At 49.6% G+C, this 15,644-nt stretch overlaps 1 protein-coding gene across 3 annotated transcripts in view; it reads left to right on the top strand.

Moving 5' to 3' along the window:
* PLEKHD1 (pleckstrin homology and coiled-coil domain containing D1) overlaps window positions 1-7,322 on the top strand; it is a 29,966-nt gene extending 22,644 nt beyond the window's left edge. For all 3 annotated transcript variants that reach the window (XM_059373475.1, XM_059373477.1, XM_059373476.1), the window contains 6 exons: window positions 1,296-1,389; window positions 3,029-3,207; window positions 3,764-3,896; window positions 4,245-4,389; window positions 4,746-4,895; window positions 5,140-7,322. In XM_059373475.1, coding sequence (XP_059229458.1) covers window positions 1,296-1,389; window positions 3,029-3,207; window positions 3,764-3,896; window positions 4,245-4,389; window positions 4,746-4,895; window positions 5,140-5,312 — 874 coding nt within the window. In that variant the 3' untranslated portion in view covers window positions 5,313-7,322. The remainder of the gene's footprint in view (window positions 1-1,295; window positions 1,390-3,028; window positions 3,208-3,763; window positions 3,897-4,244; window positions 4,390-4,745; window positions 4,896-5,139) is intronic.
* Window positions 7,323-15,644: the final 8,322 nt, after the last annotated feature.

Genomic DNA, 15,644 nt, shown 5'->3' on the forward strand with positions numbered 1-15,644 from the left:
GGGGAGCTCTCGGCCAGCAGAGCCTCACTACGTGATGGCTTGGTTTGGGTCTCTCTTACCAGTGCTCCAGGCCTCAGGGTACCCAGAAGGAGCTGTAGAGCCCACACAGACTGGACATGAGGCACGGGCAGGTGCAGACCAGCGCTCCCTTCCCCCCAGCAAGCCTCTGTCAAGCCTTCCTTACCCAGGGGCAGACGGGAGGTGCCATTAACCAAGATCCCCAATAGCCCCTCTTCTCGTTCTGGCTAATTCTGTCCCTTGGGATCTTTAGTCCTGGGTATGATTTGCAAACTCAGTTGCCCAGCTACACATTCTGATCGTGTAGCAGAATGAGAATCTCTTGAAGGTAGGGCCCAGAGAGCTATATTTTCAAAAGCTTTCCGGGTCACTCTGATTCGGACTCTCTAGGGATTTGGAGACTAATGCTCTGGGTTCTGCTGTGGGGGTGGTTGTCACCCTCCTCATCATCATCACTACTGATAATCAGTGTTAGCTCAGAAAGACTTTTCTTGCAACAACCTTATAAAAGGAAGTCAATTAGACAATGGCTGTGGGGAGGGAAAAGTTCCAAGAATCTTAACAAGTAAACAGCCAAGCACCTGCTTATCTTCAGTATTGTGCCAGATACTGGAATAGAAGATAAGTACTCTTATCTTACAGTGCAGGAGCTTACAATTTGGTTGGGAAAACCAGACTCACACACAGGAAACATCAACACAGTAATATATAATCAGCCATTAGGAGGCACAGTGCAGACTCCCTGTGTCATCGGAATTAAGGTATACATGTGATCCTCGTGGGCAAAAGAGAGGTTTGATTGAGCTGGACCTTGAAGGATGGGTAGGTTTTCAGAAATTGGGCAGGAGAAAGGGAAACCAGGAGTAAATGCCTGAGGGGGCCTAGGCTTGCAACAAGGAGATTATCACCCCAGAGAGGGGCCTCAGCCATGTCCCAATTCAGAGTGAGTAGGGGTTCTAGTAGGGTCCGTCTGCAGAAGACAGGGGGTGGGGCCAGGATCCCCATGGTTTCTCCAGTGCTTCTCTCTGTCCTGGGTTTATCCCATCTGACAGATGCCTGTGTACCTGGAGCACGTGACTTCAACCCCACTTGGCTGGCATCTCCTTCTTTCAGCCCCAAGTCCCTACAGCTGCTGTCAGGACTCCACCAGGCAGAGGGACTGGCCTTCCAAGGACCCTTCTGAGCCATATCGGGAGGTGAAGCAGAAGCATTTCTGTGTGCAGAGGGGATTGGGAGAGGTGGTGGACACAGCCATACCCAGCCCTCTGTCCCTGCAGGGAGCTCGAGCTGACAGCAAGATGCCTCAAGGGTGTGGAGCAAGAGAAGAAGGAGCTGAGGCACCTCACAGAGTCCCTGCAGCAGACCCTGGAGGTGAGGGGCCACTGGTCCGATGGTTGGCCTGGAGCCAGGCTGGTTGGTTGGGCCATATGACACTGTTTTCCCAGCAGCATTTCCCCAGAGGGTTCTCCATAAAGGGAATGGGGCATGATGGAGTTCTGATCTAAAAGATTTCTTCTCTGTGGACCAGTGAGCCCAGGAGGCCTAATGCAGGACCCAGAGGAGCAAATTCAAATTTGTCCTGCTGTGACCGTGGCCTTGGGAAATCCACCTTCTTCAGTGTTCATATATATATATATATTTTAATAAATTTCTTTTTTTCTTTTCTTTTTTTTTTCAAGATTTTATTTATTGGACAGACAGAGATCACAAGTAGACAGAGAGGCAGGCAAAGAGAGAGAGGAGGAAGCAGGCTCCCCGCTGAGCAGAGAGCCTGATGGGGGGCTGGATCCCAGGACCCTGGGATCATGACCTGAGCCGAAGGCAGAGGCTTTAACCCACTGAGCCACCCAGGCGCCCCCAGTGTTGATATTTTTATACCAGATGAAGAATTACTTCTTGTGGCTCATTCACATAGCTGCTCCTGGGTGAAACTGATCATGAAGGACAATCAACTGTCATATTACCTCTGTTTGATACCACAGAAACTGTGAGGGGGAGGAAGGAGGTGGCATATACCAAGGACCAAGTGCCAACTCTGTCCCCAGCTCCTCCTCCTCGACTTTTCCTTGGTTGTTCCTCCACACCTTGCACAAAGACACTCTGACTCCTCCTCCAAACCACTGAGCTCATGTGTCCTGGGGAAACCTAGCTCTTTCAGATTCTACACCCTTGCCCAAGCTATTCCTTCTACACAGAATGTCCTTCCACCTCTTCTCCGCCTGGAGAACTCATCCATCCTTCTAAGACTCAACTCCAGCATCACCATACCCTAGCTTCCCTGACTCTTCCAGGCAAGGGTTTGTTCTGAGCTCTAGGCTCCTGCTGCACTTTGCACATCTGTTATGGGACACTAGGTTGTGTTTTCCAAACTGTGAAGTTCACTAGACTGTGTCTTAAGGTCTCTCCAAACCCAGCACCTAGCAGGAGCCTGGTACATTGCTAATGTTTACTGAATTCATGAATTACCTTAAAGGCTGCAAGGCTTCTATTTTCTCTCAGCTGACTGGGGCTTTGTTTCTGGTTCTTTTATTTGTTTATCTTTCCACTTCACATCATGATAGATGGTTCTCGTGGAGTGTTTCAACTCCAGAACTTTTGGGTAGTGCAAGACCCCAGATTGATAAATGGGGAAGACATCTACCTCTGTTCTGGGCTCACTCCTCTTGGGTGTTCTTCATGAACCCAACACACTCCATCACTTGCCCTTGGAGGAATAAAGACCCCCGAAGGTCATGGTGCCCTTGGGCCCCGGCTGTACAGGTGTCAAGTTCCCTGGAAGCTGCAGTGGGCTCCTCCCCGAGTCCCTTGGTGAAGGAGTAACCTAACCTCTTTGTTAAGGAGATCTTGCTTTACCTTTTATCACCAGGGAAGAAGTAAGATATTTCAGGTGTCTCTCCTAGAATGTCGAGTGAGGAGGGCATCACTCCCTGAAATTGAAGGGCAGATGAGGGCAGCCATGTTGGAGAGCCTAGATTAGGCTCTTTCTCTTCCCTCCCTCGCTCCATGCCAGGAACTCTCCATAGAGAAGAAGAAAACCCTGGCGATGCTGGAGGAGAATGAGAACCAGCTGCAGACACTGGCCAATCAGAGTGAGCAGCCCCCTCCCAGTGGGTGTCTCCACAGCAACCTGAGGCAGATAGAGGAGAAGATGCAGCAGCTCTTGGAAGAGAAGCTTCTGGCTGAGAAGCGGTGAGAGGCCCTTCAAGCTCTGAGTCCAGTGTGGTAACGTTCCTTGAACTGCACACCCACATTCTTGAGTTCTAGCTGGCATTGACCAGATAGATCAATTACTTCCTTTTGCCTAGGACTCACTTGCCCCATGAGGCAAAGGCAAAGAAAATTTTCACTACCCAGAGCTGACTTGATCATTATCTCTTGCAGTGGTGGGAGCCATACAGAGAGGCATTAGGTCGATCTAACAGTGCTTTGTCACAGGTTGGGGATGTCTTCATAGCTCCTTTGTACAAATGAGGAAACCAAGCCTAGGAGGGTTGATAGGACTTTCCTGAAGTTACAGAACTAGCAAGACTAGGATCCGAGACTCTGGTCTTCTGACTCTAAGCCAGGGGCTTCCCCTCACTGTCCATACCACTCCTCTCATCCCCTGGGTGACAGAACCTAGAAAGTTCTGGGGTTCAGGAAGCCTGGGTGTCAGACTTCTCCAGCCAGGTCTCCAGGAGGGGCTGCCCTCCCACTGGAAAGCCCCCTCCATGAGGAAGCACTGAGCACCCCCTCGGCTCCGCAGGATGAAGGAGAACGAGGAGCGCTCTCGGGCCCTGGAGGAAGAGCGGGAGTTCTACTCGACCCAGTCCCAGGCCCTGCAGAACTCGCTGCAGGAGCTGACCGCAGAGAAGCAGCAGGCCGAGCGGGAGCTCAAGGTGTTGGCCAGGGCCTGTGGGCAGCTGCCGGGTTTTGCACATTCCCTCTCACATCCCTTACCCCGCCGCTACCTCAATTATCTCGGCCAGTCTGACCCGCTAGGGGCAGGCGATGGAGCCACCCCTTGGGGAGCAGCTAACCCGCTACTAGGATGCAGAGGCTGAGTCCGGGCCATCTGCTCAAGGGCGCCTACCCTAGTCAGGATATGGTAACTTCCATCCAAGTCCAGAGGCAAGCAAGCCCTCTTGATGGGGGTTGGGGGTGGGGTGATCAGGGAGGGCTTCCACCGGAGATGGCAACTGCTCCCCAGGACCCCTTTTCGTCTGTTTTCCCTCTCCCCGCCCCAGGCCGAGGTGAAGGTCCGCATGGACCTGGAGAGGCGTCTGCGGGAGGCAGAGGGGGCCTTGAGGAGCCTGGAACAGGGGCTCAACTCCAAGGTGCGGAACAAAGAGAAGGAGGAGAGGATGCGGGCTGACGTGAGCCACCTGAAAAGTAAGGCCCAGCCCCGGGTGCCAGCCCCCAGCCCTCGGGCTCAGCCCTCACGGGAGTCCAGACCCTGCGGAGCCGGGATCCGGGCCGGGAGCGCCGCACGGGCCCCGGGGCGCATTAGGCGGTCCCGAGCTACCAAGGGAGTTTCTTCTCCAGGCTCCTGCCGCCTGCGCGTCCTGGGCTAGGCTTCCTGGGTCTCTCGCACCCGGGTGGGGGCGCGGCGGGGAGTTCCTTGCCCTGCCCGGGCGGGTGGGCGGGGGGCGCGTGTTTGCGGCGGGAGTGGGAGCCGGGAGCCGGGAGGGGTGGGGGGTGTCGGGCCGGGGCCGGGCGGGAAGGACGCAGCGGCACTGCGGCCGCAGGGTTCTTCGAGGAGTGCATCCGGAACGCGGAGCTGGAGGCCAAGATGCCGGTCATCATGAAGAACTCCGTGTACATCCACAAGGCGGCCACTCGCCGCATCAAGAGCTGCCGCTTCCACCGGCGCCGCTCCAGCACCTCCTGGAATGACAGTGAGTGCGTCTGTCATCTCGCGCCTGCCAGGGTGGGAAGTGCTGGTCCAGCTTGGAGGCCGTACTAGGCAGCCTGCACCTGGCTGCCCCCACCCCGGCCTGGCCTCGGGCATCTTCCAGGATTCCGAGAGCTCCGGTGGGTGCCGAGAAGCTTGTGGGGTGGGGAGCGAGGGTGGCCGGCTGGGGTTGGGGCTCCGGGCAAGCCTCGGCGGAGGGAGACTGCTCACGGCCTCCCTCTCCCCAGTGAAGCCGTCCCAGTCTTTCATGACCTCCCAGCTGGATGCCAACAACATGGAGGAGCTAAAGGAGGTGGCCAAGCGGCTCAGCCGGGACCAGCGCTTCCGAGAATCCATCTACCACATCATGGCAAACCAACCAGGAGCGCCGCCGTCTGTGGCTCCGCGGGGTGGGAAGTGATGAGGGGGCCTCCCCTGCTTCCCGGGTCTTTCCTCAGCCGCTGGGTGGGCGGGGGGGGGGGGGGGGTCTGACTCTACCCTCTCTGCTCGCCTCTGGGCCGGAGCTCCACCCGCAGCAGCCTCACCCTCAAAGCACAGGGATGGCCCCTTGCTCTCCCAGACTCTACCCTACCCTCGCGTTTACATCAGGCCCAGTCAGGCCCCAGCTGGGTCCTGCCTGGTGCTCACCTCAGGCTCCCTTGGAGGTCAGGGGGGGCCTGGCTGCGCTTGGAGACCTTTTGGTTGGGGAGTGGTGTAGGCCAGGCCCACAGCCCTTTCTTGTGCCCACTGCATCTCTCTGCGATGCTGTCGCCCTGTCCTTGTGTATGAAGACCTCCCCACCTTGCCTCTGCCTCGTCACCTGCTTCCCTCCTGGGGTTCCTAACCCTGTCTTTGCTTCTAAGACCCACAGATATCCCACAGCCAAGGCCCTCACTTTTACTACATTGTGGGGCAGGGAAGAGAGGGGCCTAACACAGTGACTTTTGGGTTTGTGGCATACCACACTTGCCATGGTGTCTCCTTTCCTGAGGTTGGGCCCTGATAGAGGGGCTGCCCACTCGCTCCCACACCTGCGGCTTCAGGTGGCTTGGAGGGTGACGTGACCCTGCCCCTTTTCCCTCACATTCCTCCTGCTGGGTATCTAGGGCCCAGGGCCCTGACTGAGATATGGGGCCAGCAGTGATTCTGAGGGCTCTCCCAGATGACAAGCAGTAAGCTCAGGGGGTGGGACAAGGTGGCATTGCCTCCTACTGGTTGGATAAGGAGGAAGCTGCTTCTGACTGTGGGGGCCCTGTTGGTCTGTGGGATCACAGCTGCCTCCCTCTGAGCTGCTCCTGCTTTAGCCACCTTGCAGCCTCCTCTTTCTGCAGAGGCTTTACCCACTGAAGCAATGTGACCCTGGAAGATGAAGGGCCTGGACCTGTAGAAGACCAGTAGCCATTGGCTGGCCCCATTGTCATTGGGGGTGAAGCTGAAACATCTTGCTGATGGTCTGTGAGGGGACAGCCCTCAGCCATAGACGGACTGCTCTTCTCTCTTCCTAGCCACACTCTCCAAAGCTGCCTGGGTCTGTTGATCTCTGCCAGAGAAAGGGGGTCTACCTGGGATCTGGGTGCTCATGGTCACTGTTGGTATTAAAGGTGCTGATCTTCTGCTGCTTGGCAAACAGAGCGAGGAGCCCGGTCTGAGCGGTGCACAGATGGCTGCCAGGCACGCGCCAGCAGAGGTGCTGCCCCCATCCCCCCAAATGCGTGCATATCTGCTGGACGGCCTGCCCAGGCCAGGCCGCGGTGCACTGCTCACGGTGCTCACGGCTGCCCAGCAAAGCTAAGGGGGACTCAGCTAAAGTCCTGGGTAGACTCTGATGGCTTTAGCCGGTCTCTGCGGAAGCCGGGTGGGAACAGGGGCAGAGACACTTAGAATCGATGCGTCTGAAAAGGGATGAGTCTAAATGTAAAAACTCCAAACATGTAGAAACCTGCATAGACTTGGAACTCATTTATCTAACATTAATAGAGGATGGACTTTGAAATGAGGAGGAAGAGGTATACAGTCAAGATTACCGTGTTTTTGGTTTTTTAAATAATTCTGTTAATAATGGTTTGCTCTTGGAAAAAGATCCTTTGGAAATTTTCGAATGTGTTTTTCTCCGAGGCAAGCTATTAACCAGAAGAGAAAGTGCTTTTCCGTGCACATTCACCAATTCTTATTTCCTCTCCTCCTATTTTACCTTGTACTTTCTATACCTCAGGCAAGTCTGGGCTATCTGGGTTATCTTCACCAACTGAGCCATCCATAAGTATTTATTTGTTAAAAGCTCACTATGTACCTAACACTGTAAATAGAAAAAAAGCAACATCTCTATATGAAAATATATCACAGTGGAAATGGCTTATTGGAAATGTACTGATCTGATTTTTTTAAAAAAACAAAACCCGTACTCCTTAGCCAATTAAATGGGTTTCTTGCAGTAACGCTTCTGGTGTGATCATTGCTGGAGAGATGTTGCCCCCTGCAGGCCAAATATGGACTTGGGCGATTCCAGGCATGTAGTCTTTTTTATTTTAATTGTTTATTTTCCATTAACTTAGTGTATTATTTGTTTTAGGGGTACCAGTCTGTAATTCATCAGTCTTACACAATTCACAGCATCATCGTAGCACATATCCTTCCCCAGTTTTCATAACTTAGCCACCCCATCCCTCCCATCCCCCAGCAACCCTCAGTTTATTTTCTGATATTAAGAGTGTTATGGTTTATGTCCCTCTCTGGTTTCATCCCATTTCACTTTTTCCTCTCTTCCCCCATGATCCACTGCCTTGTTTCTCAAATTCCACATATCAATGAGATTGTATGATAATTGTCTGTCTTTGAGTGACTACTTTCACTTAACATAATACCCTCTAGTTCCATTCATGTTGTTGCAAATGGGAAGATTTCATTTTTGATGGCTGAATAATATTCCTCTGTGTGTGTGTGTGTGTGTGTGTGTGTGTGTGTGTGTGTGTCCGCGCACGCGCTTATGTGTGTGTACCACAACTTTAATCCATTCATCTGCCGATGGACATCTCATCTAGGCTCTTTCCATAGTTAGGCTCTTGCTGCTATAAACATTATAAACATTGGGGTGCACATCCCCTTTTAGATCACTACATTTGTATCTTTGGGGTAAGTATCCAGCAGTGCGATTCCTGGGTTGTAGGGTAGCTTTGTTTTCAACTTTTTGAGGAACCTCCATGCTATTTTCCCGAGTGGCTACACCAGCTGGCGTTCCCACCAACAGTGTAGGAGGCTTCCCCTTTCTCTGCATTCTCGCCGACATCTGTCGTTTCCTGACTTATTAATTTTAGCCATTCTGACTGGTGTGAGGTGGTATCTCACTGTGGTTTTGATTTGTATTTTCCGGATGCCAAGTGATGCCAAACACTTTTTCATGTGTCAGTTGGCCATTCGGTTGTCTTCTTTGCAGAAATGTCTATTCATGTCTTCTGCCCATTTCTTGATTGGATTATTTATTCTTTGGGTGTTGAGTTTGATAAGTTCTTTATAGATTTTGGATACTAGCCCTTTATCTGATATGTCATTTGTAAATATCTTCTCCCATTTTGTCAGTTGTCTTCTGGTTTTGTTGACTGTTTCCTTTGCTGTGCTAAAGCTTTTTATCTTGATGAAGTCCCAAGAGTTCATTTTTGCCCTTGCTTCCCTTGCCTTCGGCGATGTGTCTAGGAAGAAGTTGCTGCAGATGAGGTCAAAGAGGTTGCTGTCTGTGTTCTCCTCAAGGATTTTGATGGATTCCTGTCTCACGTTGAGGTCTTTCATCCATTTTGAGGCTAGTTTTGTGTGTGGTGTAAGGAAATGGTCTAGTTTCATTCTTCCGCATGTGGCTGTCCAATTTTCACAACACCATTTGTTGAAGAGACTGTCTTTTTTCCACTGGACAATTTTTTCCTGCTTTCTCGAAGATTAGTTGACCACAGAGTTGAGGGTCTACTTCTGGGCTCTCTACTCTGTTCCATGGATCTATGTGTCTGTTTTTGTGCCAGTACCATGCTGTCTTGATGACTACAGGTTTGTAATAGAGCTTGAAGTCCAGAATTGTGATGCTGCCGGCTTTGCTTTTCTTTTTCAACATTCCTCTGGCTATTTGGGGTCTTTTCTAGTTCCATACACCACATGTAGTCTTTTTTTTTTTTTTTAAGATTTTATTTATTTATTTGACAGAGAGAAATCACAAGTGGGCAGAGAGAGAGAGAGGAGGAAGCAGGCTCCCTGCTGAGCAGAGAGAGCCCGATGCGGGACTCGATCCCGGGACCCCGAGATCATGACCTGAGCCGAAGGCAGCGGCTTAACCCACTGAGCCACCCAGGCGCCCCACATGTAGTCTTAATAAGGCATCACGTTTGAGGAAATCCTTCCCACTGCTGCCCCTCCTGGGAGTGGCTTCTTAATAATGAACTGAAAAATCTGTGTTCCCACCCTGAGGTTCTGGCCATCCCCATGTAACTAGGACCATGAACTATATTTTATTCCGATTTGAGCACTGACCAAAGGGAGCAGACTACATGAGTGGGAATACCCCAGGGGAGGCAAAGAACACCTGTTTTTATGGCTTGCTGGTTTCAGTGTCCCACTGGAAATTGACAGCATGCCTTCTCTGATCAGGAGAGGTTTGTGCTTTTGTTTTGTAATCCTATATGAGAGAGCAAGAAATGATAATGACTGGATTCTTCTTTTTGGTTTGTTTCCTCCCTGGGGATAGATAATTGATCATCATGCCCAGGACTCTCCCGGTTTGTATTGTTTCCCAGCATAATTATTTCTTTTTAAAGATTTTATTTATTTATTTGACAGACAGAGATCGCAAGTGGGCAGAGAGGCAGATGGCTGGGGGGGGGGGGGCGGGCTCCCTGCTGAGCTCCATCCCAGGACCCTGGAATCATGACCTGAGCTGAAGGCAGAGGCTTTAATCCAGTGAGCCACCCAGGCGCCCCTCCTAGCATAATTATTAATGGTTCCCAGCTTAGGCGATACTTCTGTGGTCATCCTGGTTGTAATACTGTTCCCTGAGAGTATGTTAATGGGTGAGGTAAGAAATCTTAAAACACTCAGGTCCTGACCCACTGCCCAGCTCTCAGCTCCCAGCTCCTGGGAAGGATCCACTGCCTGTGTTTGTCTCTGGAGAGACGTCACCCCCTAATCCTATCCCATCCAGCTCTGCATAACCTGGGCAGCCTGTGGGTGATCAGGTACCATCTAAGTAAAATTTGGAGCCCACCATGAGTGAATGATGTTGATGGAACAGAGACTTACTCCAGTCTCAGGGAACCAGCCTATGCCAGATTTGGTCTCCATGGAAAGTAGTCATTGAAACAAAAGGACTGCTCTGAAGCCCGCAGATAAAGGCCGGCAGCCCTTGGGGAGTCTTGTGCTTCTGCAAGGAGCTGGGATGGGCCTGCTTAGACTCCGAGGCTGCTGCAAGGGCTCCTGAAAGTCAGAAACCCTTATGGCATTGATTCTTGGGAGGAAAGCTACTGACTTCTTTTACCTCTCACACCCCTGGTGAGTAAGGGTAAGGAGTGTTCTGGTTTTGCTTCTGGGTGAGACTTGGTGATTGGGCAAAGAAGTAGGGTTGAGACAGAGCTGCTCAAAGGCAGGAGGCTCCATCTCAGGGGTTCCAGAAGATTGCAGAGCCAGAGTCAGCTGCCAGGGCATCTGGGGGGCTCATTCTCTGCACTCTGTCTTGCCCCCTGATGGATCTGATCCCTGCCTCTAGGCTGAGGGTCCTGCCATGAACAGATTCAACCTGTCCTGTTCCCTGGGCAAACACTGGGGCTGAGGGGCCTTGGAGTGTCACTGATCACAGGAGAACCTTTCCTCTAGCAGAGCACTAACCTGGCCACAAGGAGAGAAGGGAGGGAAGTTGGGCCCCTTGCACTTGCTGCTGTGGGGGTGGGGTGGGGGTTTCTCTGATGGTGAAAGGTCCATTCTCAGCTCTGTAGGATTTAATAAGTCACTAAGTAAGATGCCTTCTTATAGGGGCATCTGAGTGTTTCAGTCAGTCAAGCATCTGCCTTCAGCTTAGGTCATGATCCCGGAGTCCTGGGATTGAGCCCTGCTGGGCTCCCTTCTCAGTGGGGAGCCTGCTTCTCCCTCTCCCTCTGCCTGCTGCTCCCCCTGCTTGTGGGCTATCTCTGTCAAATAAAATAAAATAAAATAAAATAAAATAAAGATAAAATCTTTAAAAACAAAAAAAGACTTTTTTTTTTTTTGCATTTCAATTAACTTTATTGAAAAGTATAGCCCTGAGTACCAAAACATAATGGTGGTTGGCTAGGCTACCTCCACCAACTCAGAATTAACATTGATGTAGTCAAGTTTTTGAAATATATCAGCCTTTTGGGAAAACTGAAGTTATCCACAAAACACAGTTCACAAAAGTATAAGATACATTGTGGTTTTTTGGTTTCTTTTCCAGTGCACATTTACCCATAACATGATATCAAAATTGGGTACAGCCATTGTGGATGGACTCAGGCTACTTGTTGCACTGAGTAACGGTTTACAACACATCCAATGCTGTATATCTCCTTACAGTCCCTGACTTCATAGAAAATCTTGAATACAACCTTAGCAACTTCATAATTATGAAGATGCCTTCTTACTTCTTTAAAGACTTTTTTGGCACAGGAGGAGCAATTAGTGAAAGCATACTGTCTTTCTTTAAAAAATTCTAAATTAGAAGCAATAGTAGTTTTTATAAAAACAGCCCTTAGTAAAAACTTCTGGAGTATTAAATCAGCAAGTTTTGGGGGCAAAGTTATCTTGAATTACTAACACAATAAAAACAAATTTTCTTGGTGAGATTAGATGGAGGCAATAGATACTGTGTAAATGTTATCATGGATACAAATATCACCTGTTTTTTAGAAAAAGTATTAAAGATAACTTAATATGCTAAAATGACTAAGACTGTAGTTTTGCTTTTATAAAAGGCCTTCACATTTGAGTGTAGTTCCCAGGTATCAATAAAGTCTAATCTCTGGATTATCTATTACTTGCACTACAGGTACCAAGGAACCATTTTATTTATTTGACAGAGAGAGACACAGCGAGAGAAGGGAATACAAGCAGGGGGAGTGGGAGAGGGAGAAGCAGGCTTCCCGCCGAGCAGGGGGCCCGATATGGGGCTCGATGCCAGGATGCTGGGATCATGACCTGAGCCAAAGGCAGGGGCTTAACCCACTGAGCCACCCCCCCCCCCCCCCCCCTGCCAAGGAACCATTTTCATATAAATCTCTCAAATCTCTCGAGTCTGCTTGGAACCTTTGCAGTTATCAAGTTCTATGAATTGGGAGAACTGGGAACCTGCAGCTCTGTGGTGAACAGAAACACGGCTGCTGCTACCAGGGCTGATCACAGAAATAAGATTCTCAGGGAGGAAAGATGTTCTGGCTCAGGATGAACTTGATGCTATGGCATTGTCAGAAAATTTTAGTGTTGAGATGAGAAGAGGAAAGATAACTAATTTATTACCCCCAAAGAAAAGGCAGTGGTGATTAATCAGTCATTTGGAAGGCCATCCTAGGAAAGGAAAGATGTCTATTCTCATGTTCATCCTGATGTCTGAGACCACCTGTCAGGCATCAACAGATATTTATTGGGATGCCATGGCCTGAAGTCAAGCGCCCACCATGTGCTTATTATCTCTATCACTTGCTATTATTTTTTTCATTGTGGTAAAATATGCATAACATAAAAGTTACCATTTAGGGGCACCTGGGTGGCTCAGTGGGTTGAAGCCTCTGCCTTCTGGCTCAGGTCATGATCCCAGGGTCCTGGGATCAAGCCCTGCATTGGGCTCCCTGCTCGGCAGGGAGCCTGCTTCCTCCTCTCTCTCTGCCTGCCTCTCTGTCTACTTGTGATCTCTGTCTGTCAAATAAATAAAATCTTTTTTAAAAAGTTATCATTAAAAAAATATATTTTATTTATTTATTTGAGAGGGAGAAAAGCAAACTCCCCATTGAGCAGGGAGCCCAACTTGAGAAAGCCAAGCCCAGGATCCTGAGATCATGACCTGAGCCAAAGGCAGGTGCCTAACTGACTGAGGCACCCAGGCGCCCCCCATTTTGACCATTTTTAAGTGCACAGTTCAGTAGTATTAAGCGCTTTCACAAAGTTGTGCAACCACTTCCAGAACTTTTCATCTTGCAAAGATGGAACTCTACCATTAAACAGCTCCCTGTTTTCCCCTCCCCAGCCCCTGGCAACTACCATTCTACTTTCTGTTTCTATCATTTTGACTCCTTTAGATACCTCGTAAAAGTAGAATCATACGGTATTTGTCTTTTTATGACTGGCTCATCTCACTTAGCATAACTATCCTCAAGTCTCATTCACACCGTAATGTATGTCAGAATGCCTTCTCTCTCTCTCTCTCTTTTTGTTAAAGATTTTATTTATTTATTTGACAGACAGAGATCACAAGTAGGCAGAGAGGCAGGCAGAGAAAGAGGGGGAAGCAGGTTCCCTGCTGAGCAGGGAGTCCAGTGCGGGGCTTGATCCCATGACCCAAGGCAAAGGCAAAAGCTTAACCCACTGAGCCACCCAGGTGTCCCAGAATGCCTTCTCTTTTTAAGGCTCAATAATATCCTACCACTTTTGAAAAGAAACACTGATTGAAATCTTATTTTTCTATAAATTGTTGGTCCATGATGAGGCATCTGCCTGTCTTAAAGGATAAGAGAGTCACAGCTGAGGAAAGTTGGGTCGCTGTGCTTCCCTTTGCTTCCAGGTGGCTCCTCATCATGGCCTGGTCTGAAGCAACGCTGTGGAGCTCACTTCCTCCTTCTTCCCACCAGATGGCGGCCTGCTCTGCGCTGGGCTGGCAAAATCTGGGGGCCAAGTGAGCTAAGGCTCCCGGAGAAGGGGGAGGGCTCGGGGACACTGCTTGGTTTCTGCGTTATTGGTGATGAATCTCTCGGTTGTTCTCCCTTTTAAGATATGACACAAAAGTCTCCGCTTCAGCCATCGTTCATTAAATCTGTTCTACATCACGTAGTCTCACATTCGTCATTTTTGTCCTCACAACATTCCTCTCCTTGAAAGCCAGAGGTTGAGGGAGTTTGGTCCAAGATCACATAGCTTCTAAGTGGAGTTTCAGGTCTCTGAGTTCATGGCCAGTGTTCTTTCTAGCATATGTAAAATATCATATGTAAATAATTCCATGTAACTTATTTTTTTTTTTAAGATTTATTTATTTATTTGACAGACAGAGATCACAAGTAGGCAGAGAGGCAGACAGAGAGAGAGGAGGAAGCAGGCTCCTCGCTGAGCAGAGAGCCCGATGTGGGGCTCGATCCCAGGACCCTGGGATCATGACCTGAGCCGAAAGCAGAGGCGTTAACCCACTGAGCCACCCAGGCGCCCCTCCATGTAAGTTATTTTTACTGGGTTTCTTTTCTTTCCCCCTTCTTCCCCACCCCTGCCACTCCTTCCCTCCATTTCTTTCTTCCTTCCTTCAGTGAATATAAATATACCGATTTCCTCTATGTTCTAGGCGCCAGAATCTGCCCACAAATTTTTCCTATTATGCGTCCTTAAGGGCTTGACTCAACTGTTTGGTGACTGAGAGTTTCCTGAGAATTCTTCCGTTCTGAAGATGTTAGTCCAACAGAGCAGGCCCTGAGGGTTGGAACTTCTCAGCCTAAGAACTTTGTAAAGTAACCAAGCCTTTGCTTGCTGCCTCCAACCCCTCCCGGGCTGGCAGTCTCTTGCCCTTCACCCTCCTTTGCCCTCCCCTACGCTTCCCTGGCCAGTGTCTTCTGGAGCTGAAGCATCCTCTCTGGGAGGAGGCAGCCAATGGGAAGCCGCTGGGCTGGAGATCTAGAGGGTCTGGGTGGTCCTGCAGAATCAGAGATTAATTCCAAGAGAAGGCCAAGCCATTTGACCCCCCCCCCCCACTTTGTACAATGAGGCTATGGAATTAGATGCTCTCAAGAGCCTTCTATAATACTGGTGATCACACTTCTCTGCTGGGAATTGCCTTAGGGGTGGGCATGAGATAGCGAGGAGACTGGTCCTTACTGAGTCGTCACTGAGTTCACCAGTCCTGGGTCTGCCCTCTCTCAGAACTTCTTGTTATGCAATCTGACTTTTATCTTTTCTTATTGTTTAGGCCTTTTTGACTGGTTTTTCTGTTATGTTCGAACAAGAGCTGCCTCATTAATAGTCAGCTTAGCGTTTTCAGAGTTGTTGTGGGATCCCCAATGACTGAGAGTTCTTTTCCTAAGGAAATCACAACATTTCCAGTCACGGACTGGGAACTAGAAGTCACCTACTCATCCAGTCAACAAATGTTTGTTGAGAACCCACAAGCATATTTTTAAAAATTCTAGACACACCCCCTCCACAACTCAAAATCTCTGAAATCGGGGTACAATTAAAATTTTTAAAGTCTTCTTAGTTTTTAAAGATTTATTTATTTATTTGAGAGAGAGAGAGAGAAAGAGAGCTCGAGCTGGGAGAGGGGTGGAGGGAGAGAGAGAGAGAATCTCAAGCAGGCTTCATGCTGAGCACAGAGCCCCACACAGGGCTCCATCCCAGGACACCGAGATCATGACCTGAGTTGAAAACAAGAGTCAACTGCTTAACAAACTGCACCACCAGACGCCCCTGAAATTGGGATATATTTCAGATTGCTGCTGGTCACATGGCCATCTCTGTGAGGTTGCCACTGCCTTTGCAGACATCAGACATCCTAGCATCACAAGTTGTAGACTATGTGTCAACAGTT

This window comes from Mustela nigripes, chromosome 13, assembly GCF_022355385.1.
Source record: "Mustela nigripes isolate SB6536 chromosome 13, MUSNIG.SB6536, whole genome shotgun sequence".
NCBI classification, from domain to species: domain Eukaryota; kingdom Metazoa; phylum Chordata; class Mammalia; order Carnivora; family Mustelidae; genus Mustela; species Mustela nigripes.